The 15,469-nt window shown below is 37.6% G+C and overlaps 1 protein-coding gene across 1 annotated transcript in view; it reads left to right on the top strand.

Annotated features, from left to right (window-relative positions):
* Positions 1 to 10,374: 10,374 nt before the first annotated feature.
* The window catches only part of LOC129577252 (histidine decarboxylase), a 16,898-nt gene continuing 11,803 nt past the window's right edge, over positions 10,375 to 15,469 (top strand). The window contains exons 1-5 of the mRNA XM_055463970.1: positions 10,375 to 10,830; positions 10,904 to 11,155; positions 13,707 to 13,993; positions 14,209 to 14,500; positions 14,580 to 14,689. Of these exons, the coding sequence (XP_055319945.1) occupies positions 11,128 to 11,155; positions 13,707 to 13,993; positions 14,209 to 14,500; positions 14,580 to 14,689 (717 nt within the window). The 5' untranslated portion in view covers positions 10,375 to 10,830; positions 10,904 to 11,127. The remainder of the gene's footprint in view (positions 10,831 to 10,903; positions 11,156 to 13,706; positions 13,994 to 14,208; positions 14,501 to 14,579; positions 14,690 to 15,469) is intronic.

Here is a 15,469-nt window from a genome sequence, read left to right as displayed (position 1 = left end):
AATTGAACGATAACGTGAACAGAACACAGAAGTAGAAAAACTGCAAGCGAGAAAGAGAAAGAGAAAAAAGAAATTGTTAGATTAAAAATGGTGAATTATACGGAAAATGTAGTAGAAAAAATATGGCGCGCGCGTGTACATCACCACAAAATACACAGAGAGAGAGAGAGAGAGAGAGAGAGAGAGAGAGAGAGAGATCGACAAATCCGAAAAATAAATGTGCGCGCGGACGCTCACTTCAATTCAATTGAAAATCAGTGGAATAAAAAAAACGACATACACACAAACAGCGTACCAGAAAATGCGAAAATTGTAAGAAAACAATTATGAAAAAAGTACCGTAAACGCGGTAGATCGCAATGTTATGTCATGGAAGAAAAATATATAACACACACAATTTCTCTCTGCTAGTGTCGAAAGCAAAACATGCAGCGAAAATGAATTATAGAATGAAATAAAAAATGCGAAGCAAAAAAAAAACTATATAGAAAAGAAAAAAGGAAGAACGAACACACGAACGGCACAGAGAATAGAAAATTACAAAACTCGATCGAAGAAGACAAAACGGTTTTTCCGAAAGCGCACCAAACAGAAAAGAAGAAAAATCAGAACACACGGTCGGTTTCGTACGAAGCTGGTTTCAAAATAATATCTAATGTGTGTGCACCACTGAAACCACCAACAGAACGACGACGACGATGACGAAGATGATGCGCGCGAGAGAGATCAAGAGACAACAAGCACATTCGGTAAAATTAAAAAACCAGAAACAACATTCTCTACGGCACTGTACACAAGAATTGTGATTACACGCGCGCGCTTTCTCACTCTCTCGTACCGATTTAATGCTTGGCGCTGGAACTACACACAGACACACGTATGCACACTACTCTCACGACATTCACCATTTTCGATCGGCACGGACACTCCGGAGACACACCGTGGCACATAGCGGTGAATATTGTGAGTCAAAAGCAATGCTCGCTCGCGCACCCATCCGACTGCATCGGCCAAGACGAAAACCGAAAGAGAGACAAACTCTTCAAAATACATGAAACTCACTTCAACAATAATAAAAGAACAAACACCGAATCTGATTGATCGCTAGTTCGGCCGGCTTTGGTTATGCGTATACCGATTTAGCCAGAACGTGAAGCCAAACCGAATCGAATGATGGATTTTCGAAAATGCTAAAGAACAATTTCATTGACACATTCAAATTTCATTCTTAACAACATGAAACCAAATGATTCTGAAGTAGAATGTTTCGTGATAAATTGATGGTAAAATCGAAACGAATGCACAGTTAAATGGTTTAGATACGCTTTTCCGGACACTTTTCATTTTCGTTGCGGCCAATTTGATTGCGATTTTCTCTGGATATTTTCTTAACAATCAATTCTTTTTTCGCTGATTTAAACACTTACACCCAAGTGATCGATGGCGTTGCGCGCAAACTTTCCGAGAAAAAAAAAACAGAAAAAAAATTATACAGAAGAAAAATAAATGAATCCGAAACAATGCACAGGCCACAACGAGAACGAGCGATGATCGAATGGTGTGGGGTATGTGACCTCAACCAACAAGCAATCAGATGCTAACTGGAAGAAAATAACGAAAAGATACTTTGGAGAACCACCTCGCACTTGAATTTGTTTATTTTTGTTGTTGTTGGTTGGCTGGCTGCCGACACGATATATTCGGTTGGTGTTGCTATTGACTCTTTCAAAATACATACATTAATCGCTGCATACATTTGGCTTTTCTCAAACACACAAATATGGTTGAGAGAGCGGTTTGGTATCGAGCGAGCGGGAGAGAGTGAGCGAGATAGCGAGTGAGCGAGCTGTATTCACATGTACGTTGGCTCACTCACTCGCTCATTCGTTCGTTCGGTCGGTCGTGAGGCCGTGCACGCCACAACAAGAGAGAAAGATCAGCAAAAAGGCCTTAACCAAATGACTCAATATGAATATACACACAACATGTGACAACACAGAACGATGGAGAAAGAAAAAAAGCAGCAGCAGCAGCAGCAGCAACAACACAACTCACGCTCGGGCTCATGTTCGGTAAAAGCAATGGCAATGGTATTTGGTGGCCTAGCATTGGCGCGCTAAGCACAATACAGTTACATACGCGGCATTTACAAGTTGTGTGCGGTTGAGCCAGTAACCAAAAAGCATCGATCGATTTCACAGAGGCAACACACATCACACACAACACACAAACGATAGAGCCAAGCAACAGAAGAAAGGCCATCAACGGCATGGGCCCATACATACAAACAGACGGCGGGCGGTATAGAGCGTATGCATATATATATATACGATCGATGATGACGACGATGACGACGACGACGACCGTAATCCATTTGAAAGCATCGAGCGAACGAACGAGTGACAAAGACAGAGAAATGCCGAAAGAGACAGGGAGAGATAGCAAAAACTAAGTGCTAGAATGGATTAACACAAAGCCAAGATCGAAAAGCTAACGACGAAAAAAGCATCAAGTATCAAGCACCAAGAGCACAATCACAACACATGGCAAACGTATATCCAAAATACCATTTAAATGTTTTCTATGTATAAAGCATTATTCTCTCTCGCATATGAAAACGAAAAATAGAACAACAACAACACTTTTGGAATGCTTCTCTCACACAATTCGCTAGATGATTTGAATCTACGAGAGCCGCTGTCTAGGAATGTTCTGGTAAATGCAGAGAAGAAGGTAAAAACAACATCGCAAACAAAAGTCAAATTAAAACAAAGAACAACAAATCAAATTCTGCGTCTGCACACGTTGTGCCATCGAATGACGGATAGCAAACTATTTTCTGCTTTGATGAATAAGCGAATTCTATGAATCAAGTACCATTCGCACGCATGAACGTGTTGCTTCACGCAATTACATATGAATATTTAGAAATAATTTCACCACCAAATCTGATGATGGCATATTGCAACAGCAAAAACAATAAGGTGATTTTCAACAAAATTTAGATTTTGTGTTACCAACGATGGCATATTGGTTGCTCTCGCTGAACAATCATAGTGCCATTTTCTCACAAACACCTGTTGGCCTACCAATCGATCATTCTTTTTTGGTATCTTCACTGAAGGTTCTACTCTAGAATTTGCATGCATCCAACGACAACACTCGATTGATCTGCTTTATTTTATCTTGTTTGTCAGATTTTTCGTTCGGTTATCTCTTCAATGAAGAAAACCGTTTCACAGCATTGTGTAACGCTCCGCAGAATCATCATTTTTACTGAAATACTGTGAAGAAGCGAAAGAGAAAAAAAAATGCGGAAATTTGTTGAGTTGTCGTATATGGTTTGTATTTTTTTTCCCTTCTTTTCTCGTTACTTTGATTCGTTCGATTCTTCTCTCAGTTCGTTTCTTCTCTTTCATTCTATTCATCCCGAAACATCATCATCGCGTTTCCATTCTTTTGATTTCGATACTTGACCGAAGAACCAAACGACTATTACGCCATCGGACGCAATCAACGATTTTTTTTTTCGTGAACACAAACACCAAAAGTTCAATAGCCTCTCTTCATCATCATCTTTTTCTCGCACAGAGTTCAGAAAACAAACGTAAGAACCATGCCCAAGCGAACGTACGCGCATCATAAATACACATGGTCAACACGATCCAAACACACACACTCGCTGTTGACTCTTCGGTTGGGTCGGTGTGCGTCGAATATTTTGGATATACCAAAATATTAACAACAACAACGGAGCACACCGAAAGTGCTTCGAAATATCAACAACAACAAATTTACCGGCACCTTACACACACACACATACATGCACTCAACTAGTCATTCAAACACTTCACTACCTGGTTCTTTGTGTGCATATATAATTTCACTGTAGAATTTTCTTCCTCTCTCTCTCTCTCTTTCTCTCTCTTAATTTCTCGTTTCAATACAATTTCTGATTGTTCTTCAAACGTAATAAATATGCAAATGGAGTAGAATTTTACGCAGTAGACCGTTTTATTTGTGGCCAAATGTTCGATTGCAACTCACTTTTCTATTTCCATTAGATGCCGAAATTATCTTAGCGTAACCCTCATACCGTAATAATACAATACGTTACCGAGACACACACTTGCGTAATGGCTTAATTACAGTTTGCATATGTAATAACGACGAAGTCGACACAGTTGCGTCAGCGCAAAAAAGGGAACAGAAAAATATTACAGCTGAAATGTTGTTCTATTAGAATGTTTCTATTTGCATTTTTGACGCTGCTTGAGAACGAATAGAAGGAAAATAAAAACAAAAGTCATGTCAAAATTGATCAAGAAAAGATTTCAAATTGAATCCAAATAAAAAACCAGCCATTCTAAAGAATCTTTAGGAAACATACCAGATGGGATTTTCTTCTGTGGATAATCCATTGACAACGATGTCACCGCAATTAAAAACCATCCGAAGAGAGAAAAAAGTGTTCGTCACATTTGTCTCGTTCATTCCATTGATCAAGTTTTGTTCTCTTCCCAAAAGAAGGAGAAAAAAAGCATCGTTTCCATTTTGACCGGTTGAATTGATGTGTGGTTGATTGTTTTGGTCGCTCGCTTGTACGCTCACGCCCATCAAAAGCTATTGACCCGCGTTCGGTACGATTTTTTTTTGACTAACGGTAACTTCTTTCTTTTTATCTGGTCATTGTATTCTTCACTTGTGAGAATATACCGTATATTCATCGAAAGTATTATTTCGTTAGCTGAAATCGAGAATTGTGTTCGTTGGACGTGGTGTTGGTGCAGTGCGCGGTGGCAAAAATGTGGGTAAACGGTTATTTTTGATTCGTTTGGGCATGTGTCATTAGCCGAAAACACACGCAAACTCTCTGTGTCGCATGTTCAATTTCAATAGATTACGTGCATGAATACGGACGTTAGAAGAATACGTGTGCATGCTAAAAATCACACTGAATTTCGCTGAAACATGTCAACAATTTCTTTTCCTTTTTTTCGTTGATATTTGGTCGACGAGTGAAAAAAACATGCATGACATTACATGCTAAGTGCATCATCGAGAGACATAAAATGAATGCATTCACATACATACACACACCGCATCGTTCCGTTGCAAGAAACGGAAAACGAGATTCGTTTGTTATCGATCTCTCGTTATCATCCGTTCCCAATGATACATCATCATAAGACTGCCGAAAAAGGTAACGTCAATGCGCGCGCGAGAGAGAAAAAAAAACAATAACGAAGGAACAACGTAAAAATTCTTTATAGCATGTTTGCTTCCCGAACGAACGAGCCGTTATTACACCATCTTTGTGTTTCTTTTCATCATATCTCTCTTGTTCGAGCTTCGTCATTGCAAAGCAGCAGCAGCTGAGCGATGGAGTGTGTGTGCTCGCGCCAGCCAGCCAACGAGCGTCGTCGTGCACATGAGTGAGAGAATACATAAAATATCGGCCTGAGTACGTTCGTTGACCCAAGGTTTATAGCGGTAAATTTTTGTCGAGAGTTTAACGTACTACCTATATATTTTCTGTTGGATGCGCGAGAGTGAAGAGAAGTCAAGAATAATAAACATTCACTCATACATACAAATACACATACACATACACATACGAACACATTGAGGCTCAAGCCCACGTATGTGTGAACACCAATGATGTTATACGTTGTTCGCGATCGGTACCTGATGAATTAGTTCTTACCGTCACACTCGCTAGCTGTTCTTGTCGTTATTCGCCGTTCTCGCTTTGTTCGTCGTAGTCTTTTGACCAATTTCTTTGCCTTGCTTTGCTCGACTCGGCTCTGCCTGCACTCGCATGTATCAACAATACGTTTCATATTCTCTTGATTATGTTACGTGCTTCGTATCATTTGCATATACTCTTTTCGCTTTATCATCTTCCATACATTTGGATGGAGGACCATCAAATCCATTTCTTTTTCGTTGGTTCGTTCGTTCCGCTCTCTTGCTCCGTGCATCACCTTGTTGATCTCTTGTTATTCATAATACTGTTTATTATCTGTCATATAAACATTTCACTGTCGCACCACAACAAATGGAACTCACCCAATGCCTATATTCAATGCTTTTAATTGACACATATATGTTTTTGTGTGAAAAGAAACTTACGTATGAAAAATACGAAAATGTACTTCCGATAGCGAAAGGTCAAATTGCAAAATGGACTCTTAGCGAAAAGGCTCAGGTAACGCCCGAAAACCATTGAACCAAGTGAAATTAAAATGCCACATTTTGATGTCGTTTTATGGTATGATTCTGATGAATTGCATATTGAGGCTTATATTTTCACTTTGATCGCAAAGATATTTCAGCCAGATAAATTGTCGTTGGTTTTGTGCTTTTTTCTGGTTTGAAATTGTTTATTTTACTTTGTGTTTGTAACGCGATTATTCACTTGCAATAAACGATACTCAGAATATTCCTGTCGGATTCCGTTGGTATGTTGTGTGTGAAATGCGAGAAAAGAATGAAGGAGAAAAACACCAGGAGCTACCTTCTGGTCTTGAATTTGTTGCATATTTCCTCTTCTTTTTTCTTCATTTTACAGTTAGCACAATTCCATTCATTCATCTCGGATTAATCAGAAAATTCAGTTCTCAGCATTTTATTATTCATTTATGATCGGTTTTTATTTTCGAACACTCTTCCGAGAGATCTTTCCCAAACACACGCATAAACACACACGGCAGAGCAGCAGATCAAAAGGATATTTAACTGATTTTTGCATATTTTCAACTGTTGTTCAATGGAATCGCGTAAGATGATCAACGTGTAATTCAAGCCAAAAAAAAAGAACCAAATAAAAATGATTTACCAATTTAACACTTTTTCGTTGTAAGCTCCAGCCGAAATGGTAATTTAGTGGGTGTGAATAATTTTGCATATAAAATTCAACAAACCGTCACATGTTGCAAGTGGATGGAAATATTGAATGGATTAAACAATATGATGCTCAAAAACTACTGGCATTTTTATTGCTTCGTCAGACTAAATGGAGCTGCGAAATGATATAGTTGCAGGCACGAAAATAATATTATTTAGAAAAAATGAACGACAAGATTGTGTTTATGGAAATGGTTTATTGAATTGATGCTATTTCACATGTGTTCGAACGAATGAACAAACGAAAGATTGCAGTAGTGGCAACGCACCCTGATAAACGGCACCAGTGAAGAGCGGCGAACCTTGAGTGCGAAGGAGCATTGTTGGCATTTTCATTTGGTTCACCAAATCGCATGGAATTTAATACACTGCGCATGTAATCACCTCTCTACTGCCACATGGATTGGCCAACGTTGAAGAACTCAACCAGCAACGGGGCGGTTCGAATCATGTCATCAAATTAATGATATGAAAAAAAAAACAAGAAGATTTCGTTTTTTGATACAATTTTCCATGGTTTTCTATTTAAGTATGACTGTTTTTCTCATGGACAACATCTAACAGAAGGGATACAATGAGGAAACATCATGAAATTGAACTAAATAGCCAAACGCACCGAGCATATATAAAGGATGTCTTCTCCGGGACAATCAAACAGTTGGATTTTCTCTGTTTCCGCGTGTTGACCATACGAGTTTCTCCTTTTTTGATTTATTTTTCAAAATCAAGCCACATCTTAACAGACATTTCAAGAATTCTCAATTAGAATTTATTTTATTATTAACAAAATACCTAGAATTCGTTTTATTATTGATTAATACAAAAAATGAATTTTTATTTCATAACTCTGTTTGTGAAGTGAAAAGTACAATCAACACTCACCCAAGCGTAAGTAATTTCATTGAATTTTATTTTTAAAAAAAGGTCCAAATTGTGTACATAATTGAAATTAAAATCTCAACTTGTCACAAAACTGTATTAAATTATATTCTATTTCGCATCTTTTCTTGGAAAAATGACGTGAACAAAAATTATGACACATTTTTTGAGCAAACTAACTTTTCTTCCGAATATTTGTGATTTCTAAGAAATATTTCATGTCATATGACCAAGCAGAAAATTTCCGCATCAATTTATGCGACGTTACGACATTCTGACGTATATCAGAAAAGGATGTCCAAATCAAAGAATTCATGTTCGAATCGGTTTAGCTGGAAATGTTTTCCTTTTTGCGAGATTTATCATCATAAATCAAAAGAGTTCATTGTTTGGCGTCAACACAAACATTGTGTGACGTTGAAGATGTTTGGCATGTCTAATCACCTAAAGTGTGAATTTGAAAAAAAAAATCTTTTATTAGCAACTTGTGAATTATTTGACTGCTTCGAACTCACTTCGGGTTACGGTGTGAGTAACCGACCAAAGAAGTGACATCACATACTCGATTGATGTGCGCACCCAAACTGAGTCAATGTACAACCGCATTTCGTTTAGTTAAGAAATTCTTTTGCATGAAAGGGAGCTATTATGAGATCATGATCGTGGTGTTACAACGCGAGAACTTTCTTCGAACACACACACACACACACACACACAAAATATTTATTTAATTCACAAGCGAAGCTATTTTTCAAGTATTAGCATTGAAATGATCATTTACCAATTAACATAGGTACTGATTTATGTATATAAAGATTTGAATATAAAAAAAAGAAAAAAAAACCAATTACCACAACAAATCGAACTAAGAAAGGACCTCAAGTGAAACTTAATAAATAAGGGATAAAAAAAAACGAAGGTGAATTGAAAAATACACAAAAAAGCAAAATTAAAATAAAACGAAGTATTAAAGAGGAAGAAAAGATAAAAAAAACCAACAAACAATAAAAAAAGGAAATATGAAAACAAACAGATAAAAGACATCAAATATGATTGTCTCATTTTTGGTTACAAAATATTTTTTTAATGCGAACTGGTCAAACATACACGACTTCAACATACAAAATTAATGAAAACTATAGGTTAATAAGAAAACGTAACAATTCCTCCATCATGCAACAATTATCTTTTTATGTGAGTGCGATAGGGCCCACTAATCATACTAACTTTAAAATGTATAAAACGAAAATGGGTTTTTTGTGTGGTTTCCCCAATAATTGCCCACACAGAGATAATTGAATAAATAAATAAATAAATAAATTATAATCAAAAACAAACAAAAAATGATCCAATCAAATTTACTATTTAGAATATATGATGGACGCCCAACAATGCGAATCACGTCAAGTAGTTTTTTTTTTGGCAGCATTTTTGGTCATTTGCCAAATGTGATAAAGTAGTGCTTTGCATGAAATTCTTTTTTTTCTCCGTTTTATTCAAATTAACGTACAATGTCTGGTGTTATTGAACTTTTTACATTGGCTGTCTGTCGAATAGTTGAGTACAGCAGGCAGTACAGGAACATATAAGCATCTCAAGTCTATTTATTTTATGATATGATTTTCATAAAAGACTTTCAACTCCATCAAATGTCTCTTTTTCAACGGGATTTTGATTTTAAATTACTCACGCACAAAGAAATATGGTTGAAGGATTGGACAAATTGACACCAGATATTCAGTTCAAGTGATGATTCATATTCCATGCTCCATTCGAATAAAACTGAAAAATACACACGCGTTTATATACCAAAAGTATGTGTAAAGTGAGTTGAAATATTTGCCATATTCAAAATAAAAATGAAAAAAAGCGTTAAGAGACACTTTATTTCGAGTTACATTTTTTTTTTGAAATGATAGAAATTCGGCTGTGAAGATTAAATTGGCTTTCAAAAATGTTCGAACTAGAAAGAATTCTTTCTTGGACAAATCTGCAATAACAATTTGTCCCCAAAAAATATAAATGCACGTTTGAAGTTGATGATGAAAGTTGTAGTAAAATGGCAACTAAGTTAAATTCCACTAGAAAAATGCGGCCAAAATGGTTCATGGGTGCCTTGTCACATGGATAAATTATGTGATTCATATCACAAGAATGTATTGGATCATATTCACAATTTTATCAATCATCTCCGTTTGTATTATTTATTTTTTTATCAATCATGGAAATTGAATTCAAACAAGTCAGTCTTTGGCGGTGTATTATTATTCATCGTGTATCAAAATCATTGCAACATCGTATGCAAAATACCACGAAAAACAAAAGTGCGTCTCTTCAATGTTCGCGTACATTCTATAAAAGGAAAATGCAATTTCTTTGAACTAAATAGAGCTTATCAGTGAATGTCGTTCAAATTCAAACGAAAAATCAGTCAGACTTCGTAGAATGGCTGGATTTTACGTGAAAATTGCATAATTTCACCGTTGTCCGTGTCTATTTATGGGGTTATTGAATAAATGAAGCCATACCAATGTTGAATTATCGATCTTGTTTCCAGTCCATTGCAACTGTCACACCTTTTGCACTAGTTAAAAATGGTAATGTGTTTCAGTTGCAAAAACAGGCAGAAGCAACGTGAATATTGCCAACGTCAAATAACAATTTTTAGTGCACAGACAAATATATAGAGAGAGAAAAAAAAGTCAATCTTTCTAGACGATTTCACGCGAAAATCTCAACGAAAAAACATGGTATTCACATCCGTTTGATAAGCAATGTTATCAGGCATAGTGTCAAGTGCATTCAATTTGTTATTAATTCGCAAGCGATCAAAAGCGACAATCATAAGCAATTGCACGCACGCAACAGCAACACACATATTTCAATTGATTCAGTGTTTAGTGTTTGTCTTATCTGATTGAATTGCATTGTGAATTTCAAATTAAGTGATCTAGCGTACGCGTGCGAGCGCTCACGCCCGCTCTCACAGTGCCAATAATCGAATGGGAATACGCACAGCGTTGTTTTGTAATTAATTCAGTTGTACGGAAATTGTTCTCGCTATTTTTTTGTGATTTGATTCTATTTTATCTTTGCATTGCAATCTCAATTACAGCGGTGCACAGTTCCAGAGCAACCTGATCCCACCCCGTGTGCGTTTACAATACGTGAGAGCACCGCCACGTCTGTACCAATCATATCGATTTTTAATCATAATCGCAAAAGATTATTAGCAGAGAACGTGAAGCGCAGACAAGCACAGAGGTGGACTGCAAAGGCAGGGGGACCGCAATCACCAAATCGAAATCAAGTAGAAACGAACGCGCGTTCGCATTAAAAATGAACTTCGATGAATACAGAAAACATGGTAAGCTCATTCTCAATCGGTTTTTTCTCATTATTATTATTGTTTCGATGATACGGTTGATATGATGATGTTGTTTGCACCACGACGACCACTTTGCGCTGTGTTGTGTTGTGATTTGGCTCATTCGGCCAGATTCTCTCTCTCTCTCAATAGGTAGAACAAGTTGTTGTCGATTTATGTCAGTATATAAAATTACAAAACGGTTTGACGTTGTCGCCAAAGCCATATATATGAATCGGTGTTCTTGTTTTTTTTCTCCTCCATTTTCCTCTTCTTCTTTTTTTTTTGTTTTGTTTTTTATTTTGTTCTTTTGTTTCACAACTTCTTGGAAGATGTGCAATCGCGTGATTTTTTCATTGCATTCAATCGAACCGAAACGTTTATATTCTGTTTTTGTGCTGTTGCTGTTGTTGTTGTTTGAAATCTTTCATTCCATGCAGTTGAAGTGTGGTGGATATTGTTGGACTGGTGGCAGAGAAAGAGCGAACGAGCGCAGTTGGTTGTGTATGCGAACGCGAACGCGAACGCGAACGGTATTTGTCTTTCATCTTTTCCAGTTATTCGCTCGTACTACAATGCGTAAACATGAATTTATGATGATCGTACATCGGGATTATGGGTTCGGTTGTCTGTTTGTTAAATTTATTGCGTTAATATATGCTAGAGAGGCTGTACGCGATGATGATAAAGTGAGAGAGAGAGAGAGACCGCCGCCAGATAATTGATGTTATGGCTGAGAGAAGCGATGAGAGACAGAGTCGAAGGAATCGAATGAAGAAATATGTTGTTCCAAAATGATGCATTTTTTAACAACATTGAGTCAAGTATGGACAACCATTTCTTTTGAACGAGTGTACTTTTGTGTGTTTGAGTGCGAGTGATTGTGTGTGAGGTGCAAATGCAATTCACCACATTATAGTTTATACTTTTAAGCCTGGTACAGGTTCAAGTTGTAAATCATTTTATGAGCTGTGAAATTTGATCAAGCGATTGATTTGCATGTAAATACCGTGTATTTATTCCGTACCGTTGGCTCGCGCGCCACCAAACCAAAACCATAAAGCTCTTCCGACTAAGAAGAAATCCGTGTGTGACACCGAATAATATAGACATTTGCATAGTTTTTCCACAAAGCACGAAGCGTCCATTTGAAATTGAGGTTTAAGTTTGTCGATGGTTAAACCCTCTTTTTTCTATTTACACACCAAAACATTTTATTAAACCATTAAACAACCAATAAAGCAAAACACACATGCACACATTGTGTACTTTGCGCTGGCTGTGGCGTCATGGCGATCATGTTGGGGCATGCATCTCATGAAAATGCTAACGATTTATTTATTCAAACGCAGACGAAAATTACCACAATAACCAACCGAACAAAAGAAGTCACAGATAACTCGCGCCCATTTCTTCCGCATTCATTTATGACGAAATCCAGTCGGCCTACGCAAAACTGACACGACGAAGAAAAAAAAAAACACACACACACAATGTTCCATTTAAATCTTTCTCACACAAGCACACTGCATTTGATTTTCTATTGAATTTTTCTTCTTCTTCTCCTTCTGGTTATCATTGAGCGTCCAATTCTCAATAAAATGCAGATGTACAACAACAAAAAATCCTCAGACGCAATTCGTTCCTATTAATTCTTCCAGAACAGAGAAAACGTACGGAAATCGTTTCCAAATGGCCATCATTCGCATTTCGCTCGGCTTAATGGATATTTAGTTGCAAATCCTCTTTACATCAAATGCAGTGGCAAACAATCGCCACGCGCAAATAAAGACATATAAATTTATAACTGCTTTTTGCCTCACTCATAAGCTCTATCTAACGTACATGTGTGTGTGCATGTGAGTGTGTGTGCTAGCTGACAGTTGTGTCCGGAGGGTAGCGTAAAATGCAAATGTGTATATATCAAAGCAAATTGTTGTGGATTTTTATTCAGATAATTTGCACCATCGCAAGTAGGTGGCAACTAACGATATGCAACATCCAAGCAAACGACCGGATGATAATAATAAACAATGGCATCGATGCTAGTTTAGTTGAAAATATTGTCGTTTTTTCTCTCCTTCTCTATTTCTCATGTTGATTCTATTAAACAACTGCGTGAAACTAGCAGCAGAAAGAACCAGTGGAAGAGGGAGATAGAGATTTCCTCCTAAATCAGGCATTTTATATGTCTCAATGAAATGCAAACGGAAAGGGTTGATCCGTTGAGCCGTTTTATGGTTTTTTGATCTAATTTAAAAAATTTCACTCAAACCAACCAGTCAGCCAGCCAGCAACGAGCAACACAAATGGTTTCACATGTTGTGATGAAACATTTGCCCCCATTCACAATGCACTGCATTTTATATTCTTTATTCTGGGCAAAGACAATTTCAAACATGATTATTTTGTTCGTACAAACTTTCCATCGAAAATGATACAAACTGGATTCACAATCAAAACGTATTTTATTTAATATAACTTGAATGTGTTCGAAACACGAGAACATTCGCAGATTTTGGACACTGAATTGCTACTGTTTCCGTTTCAGGCAAGGAAATGGTGGATTATATAGCCGATTACTTGGAAAATATTCGGGATCGTCGAGTTTTTCCAAATGTTCAGCCGGGCTATATGCGAAATCTATTGCCCGAGTCGGCACCGGTGGAGGGAGAGGAATGGGATCATATCTTTGCTGATATCGAACGGGTCATCATGCCAGGTATCACACATTGGCAAAGCCCACACATGCACGCTTACTTTCCGGCTCTGAATTCTGGACCATCTTTACTTGGCGATATGTTAGCTGATGCTATTAATTGCCTTGGCTTCACCTGGGTGAGTTGGATTTCAATCGAATTTTAGGTGTTGCATTTAAAGAATTAAATAGAATTGTGAAATTCCATAGAAATGAAATTCAAATTTGTAAAATTCCGAATTTTCATACTATTTCATCACATTTCTTCTTTTTTATTTCAATGAATAAAATGTGTTTCATCAATAGAACATTCATTGCGTTTCAAAAAATAATAATGAAATGGATTAATTGGCAGGCATCATCTCCGGCCTGTACCGAGCTTGAGACAATTGTAATGAATTGGCTGGGAAAAATGATTGGATTGCCCGATGATTTTCTGCATACAGGCGGCAAAAGCAAAGGTGGTGGTGTGATTCAAACGACGGCATCGGAATCGACGTTGGTGTGCTTATTAGCGGGTCGAACTCAGGCGATACGACGTTTTCACGAACGAACGCCTGGTCTTCAGGACTCCGAGATAAATGCTCGTCTGGTGGCATACTGTTCGGATCAATCACATTCAAGTGTTGAAAAGGCTGCTTTAATCGGTGCGTAAATCCTACCCAAAAATCTAATTCATTCATTCATTTTTGGTGAATTTCAATTATCTGTGATGCATTTGCACAGGTTTGGTACGAATGCGATTCATTGAATCGGATGAGAATTTGGCATTGCGTGGACCTGCTCTAGAAGAGGCTATTAAAGATGACATCAAACTTGGCTTAATTCCATTTTGGGTAAGTTGGCGAATGCACAGAAATTCGTCGGATTTAATTTTATTTTCTTAAAAGCGGAAAAATCAATGAGTTTCAATGCTGAAACTGCAGAAATAGCCGAAAGATTGAAAAAGAAACAACAACATGACAAATAAACAAATGGATTTGCCGTTGAATGTTAAGCCGATTCTGGGGCCGTAATTCCATTAATTATTCTAAGCTATAATCTAATTAACTAATTTTTCGCCAGCCATTGTAAAATGTGTGATGACGATGCCAAAAAAAAAACAGTACAGCAATCCAAGAGCGTGTGAGTGGAAGCGCGCGCGCGCTTGTTCACCCACTCGGTCGGCTCACTTTCAATTCCATTTGATTTATCTCTTGAACAGCCAGTTGCACTGAAATTGCATGGATCATTTCTCATAGGGATTGGCTATTTTCCATTTGCTGTCGTCACCGTCCTCGCGTCTTCTGTTCAACTTGGAATTTCATGCTGGAGCGAAGAAGCGAACATTTTAGAATTATCATATCTCTAACATTTCTTACCTACTGATTTACTGACTTTGCATCGCGCGCACTTCACGATTCCATTCATTAAGAAGAAAAAGCAAACTGAGAACGCGCGCATGGTTTTATACATCCATGTGGGTCCCATTACTCGGTTCCCTTGTTGACAACAGCACATTAAAACGGCCACATGTGTCCGTTTAAGCAATGCGCGCTCGTCTTCCCCCGCTCTCTCTCTCTCTCGCTCTCTCTCTCTCTCTCTCTCTCTCTCTCTCTCTCTCTCTCTCTCTCTCT

The sequence above is a fragment of the Sitodiplosis mosellana genome, unplaced genomic scaffold (assembly GCF_009176505.1).
Source record: "Sitodiplosis mosellana isolate CC-2019 unplaced genomic scaffold, AAFC_SMos_1.0 Smas_scaffold_6197, whole genome shotgun sequence".
NCBI lineage: Eukaryota > Metazoa > Arthropoda > Insecta > Diptera > Cecidomyiidae > Sitodiplosis > Sitodiplosis mosellana.
Note: the sequence above shows the minus strand (reverse complement) of the source record. Positions and strands in the feature narration are given on the sequence as shown.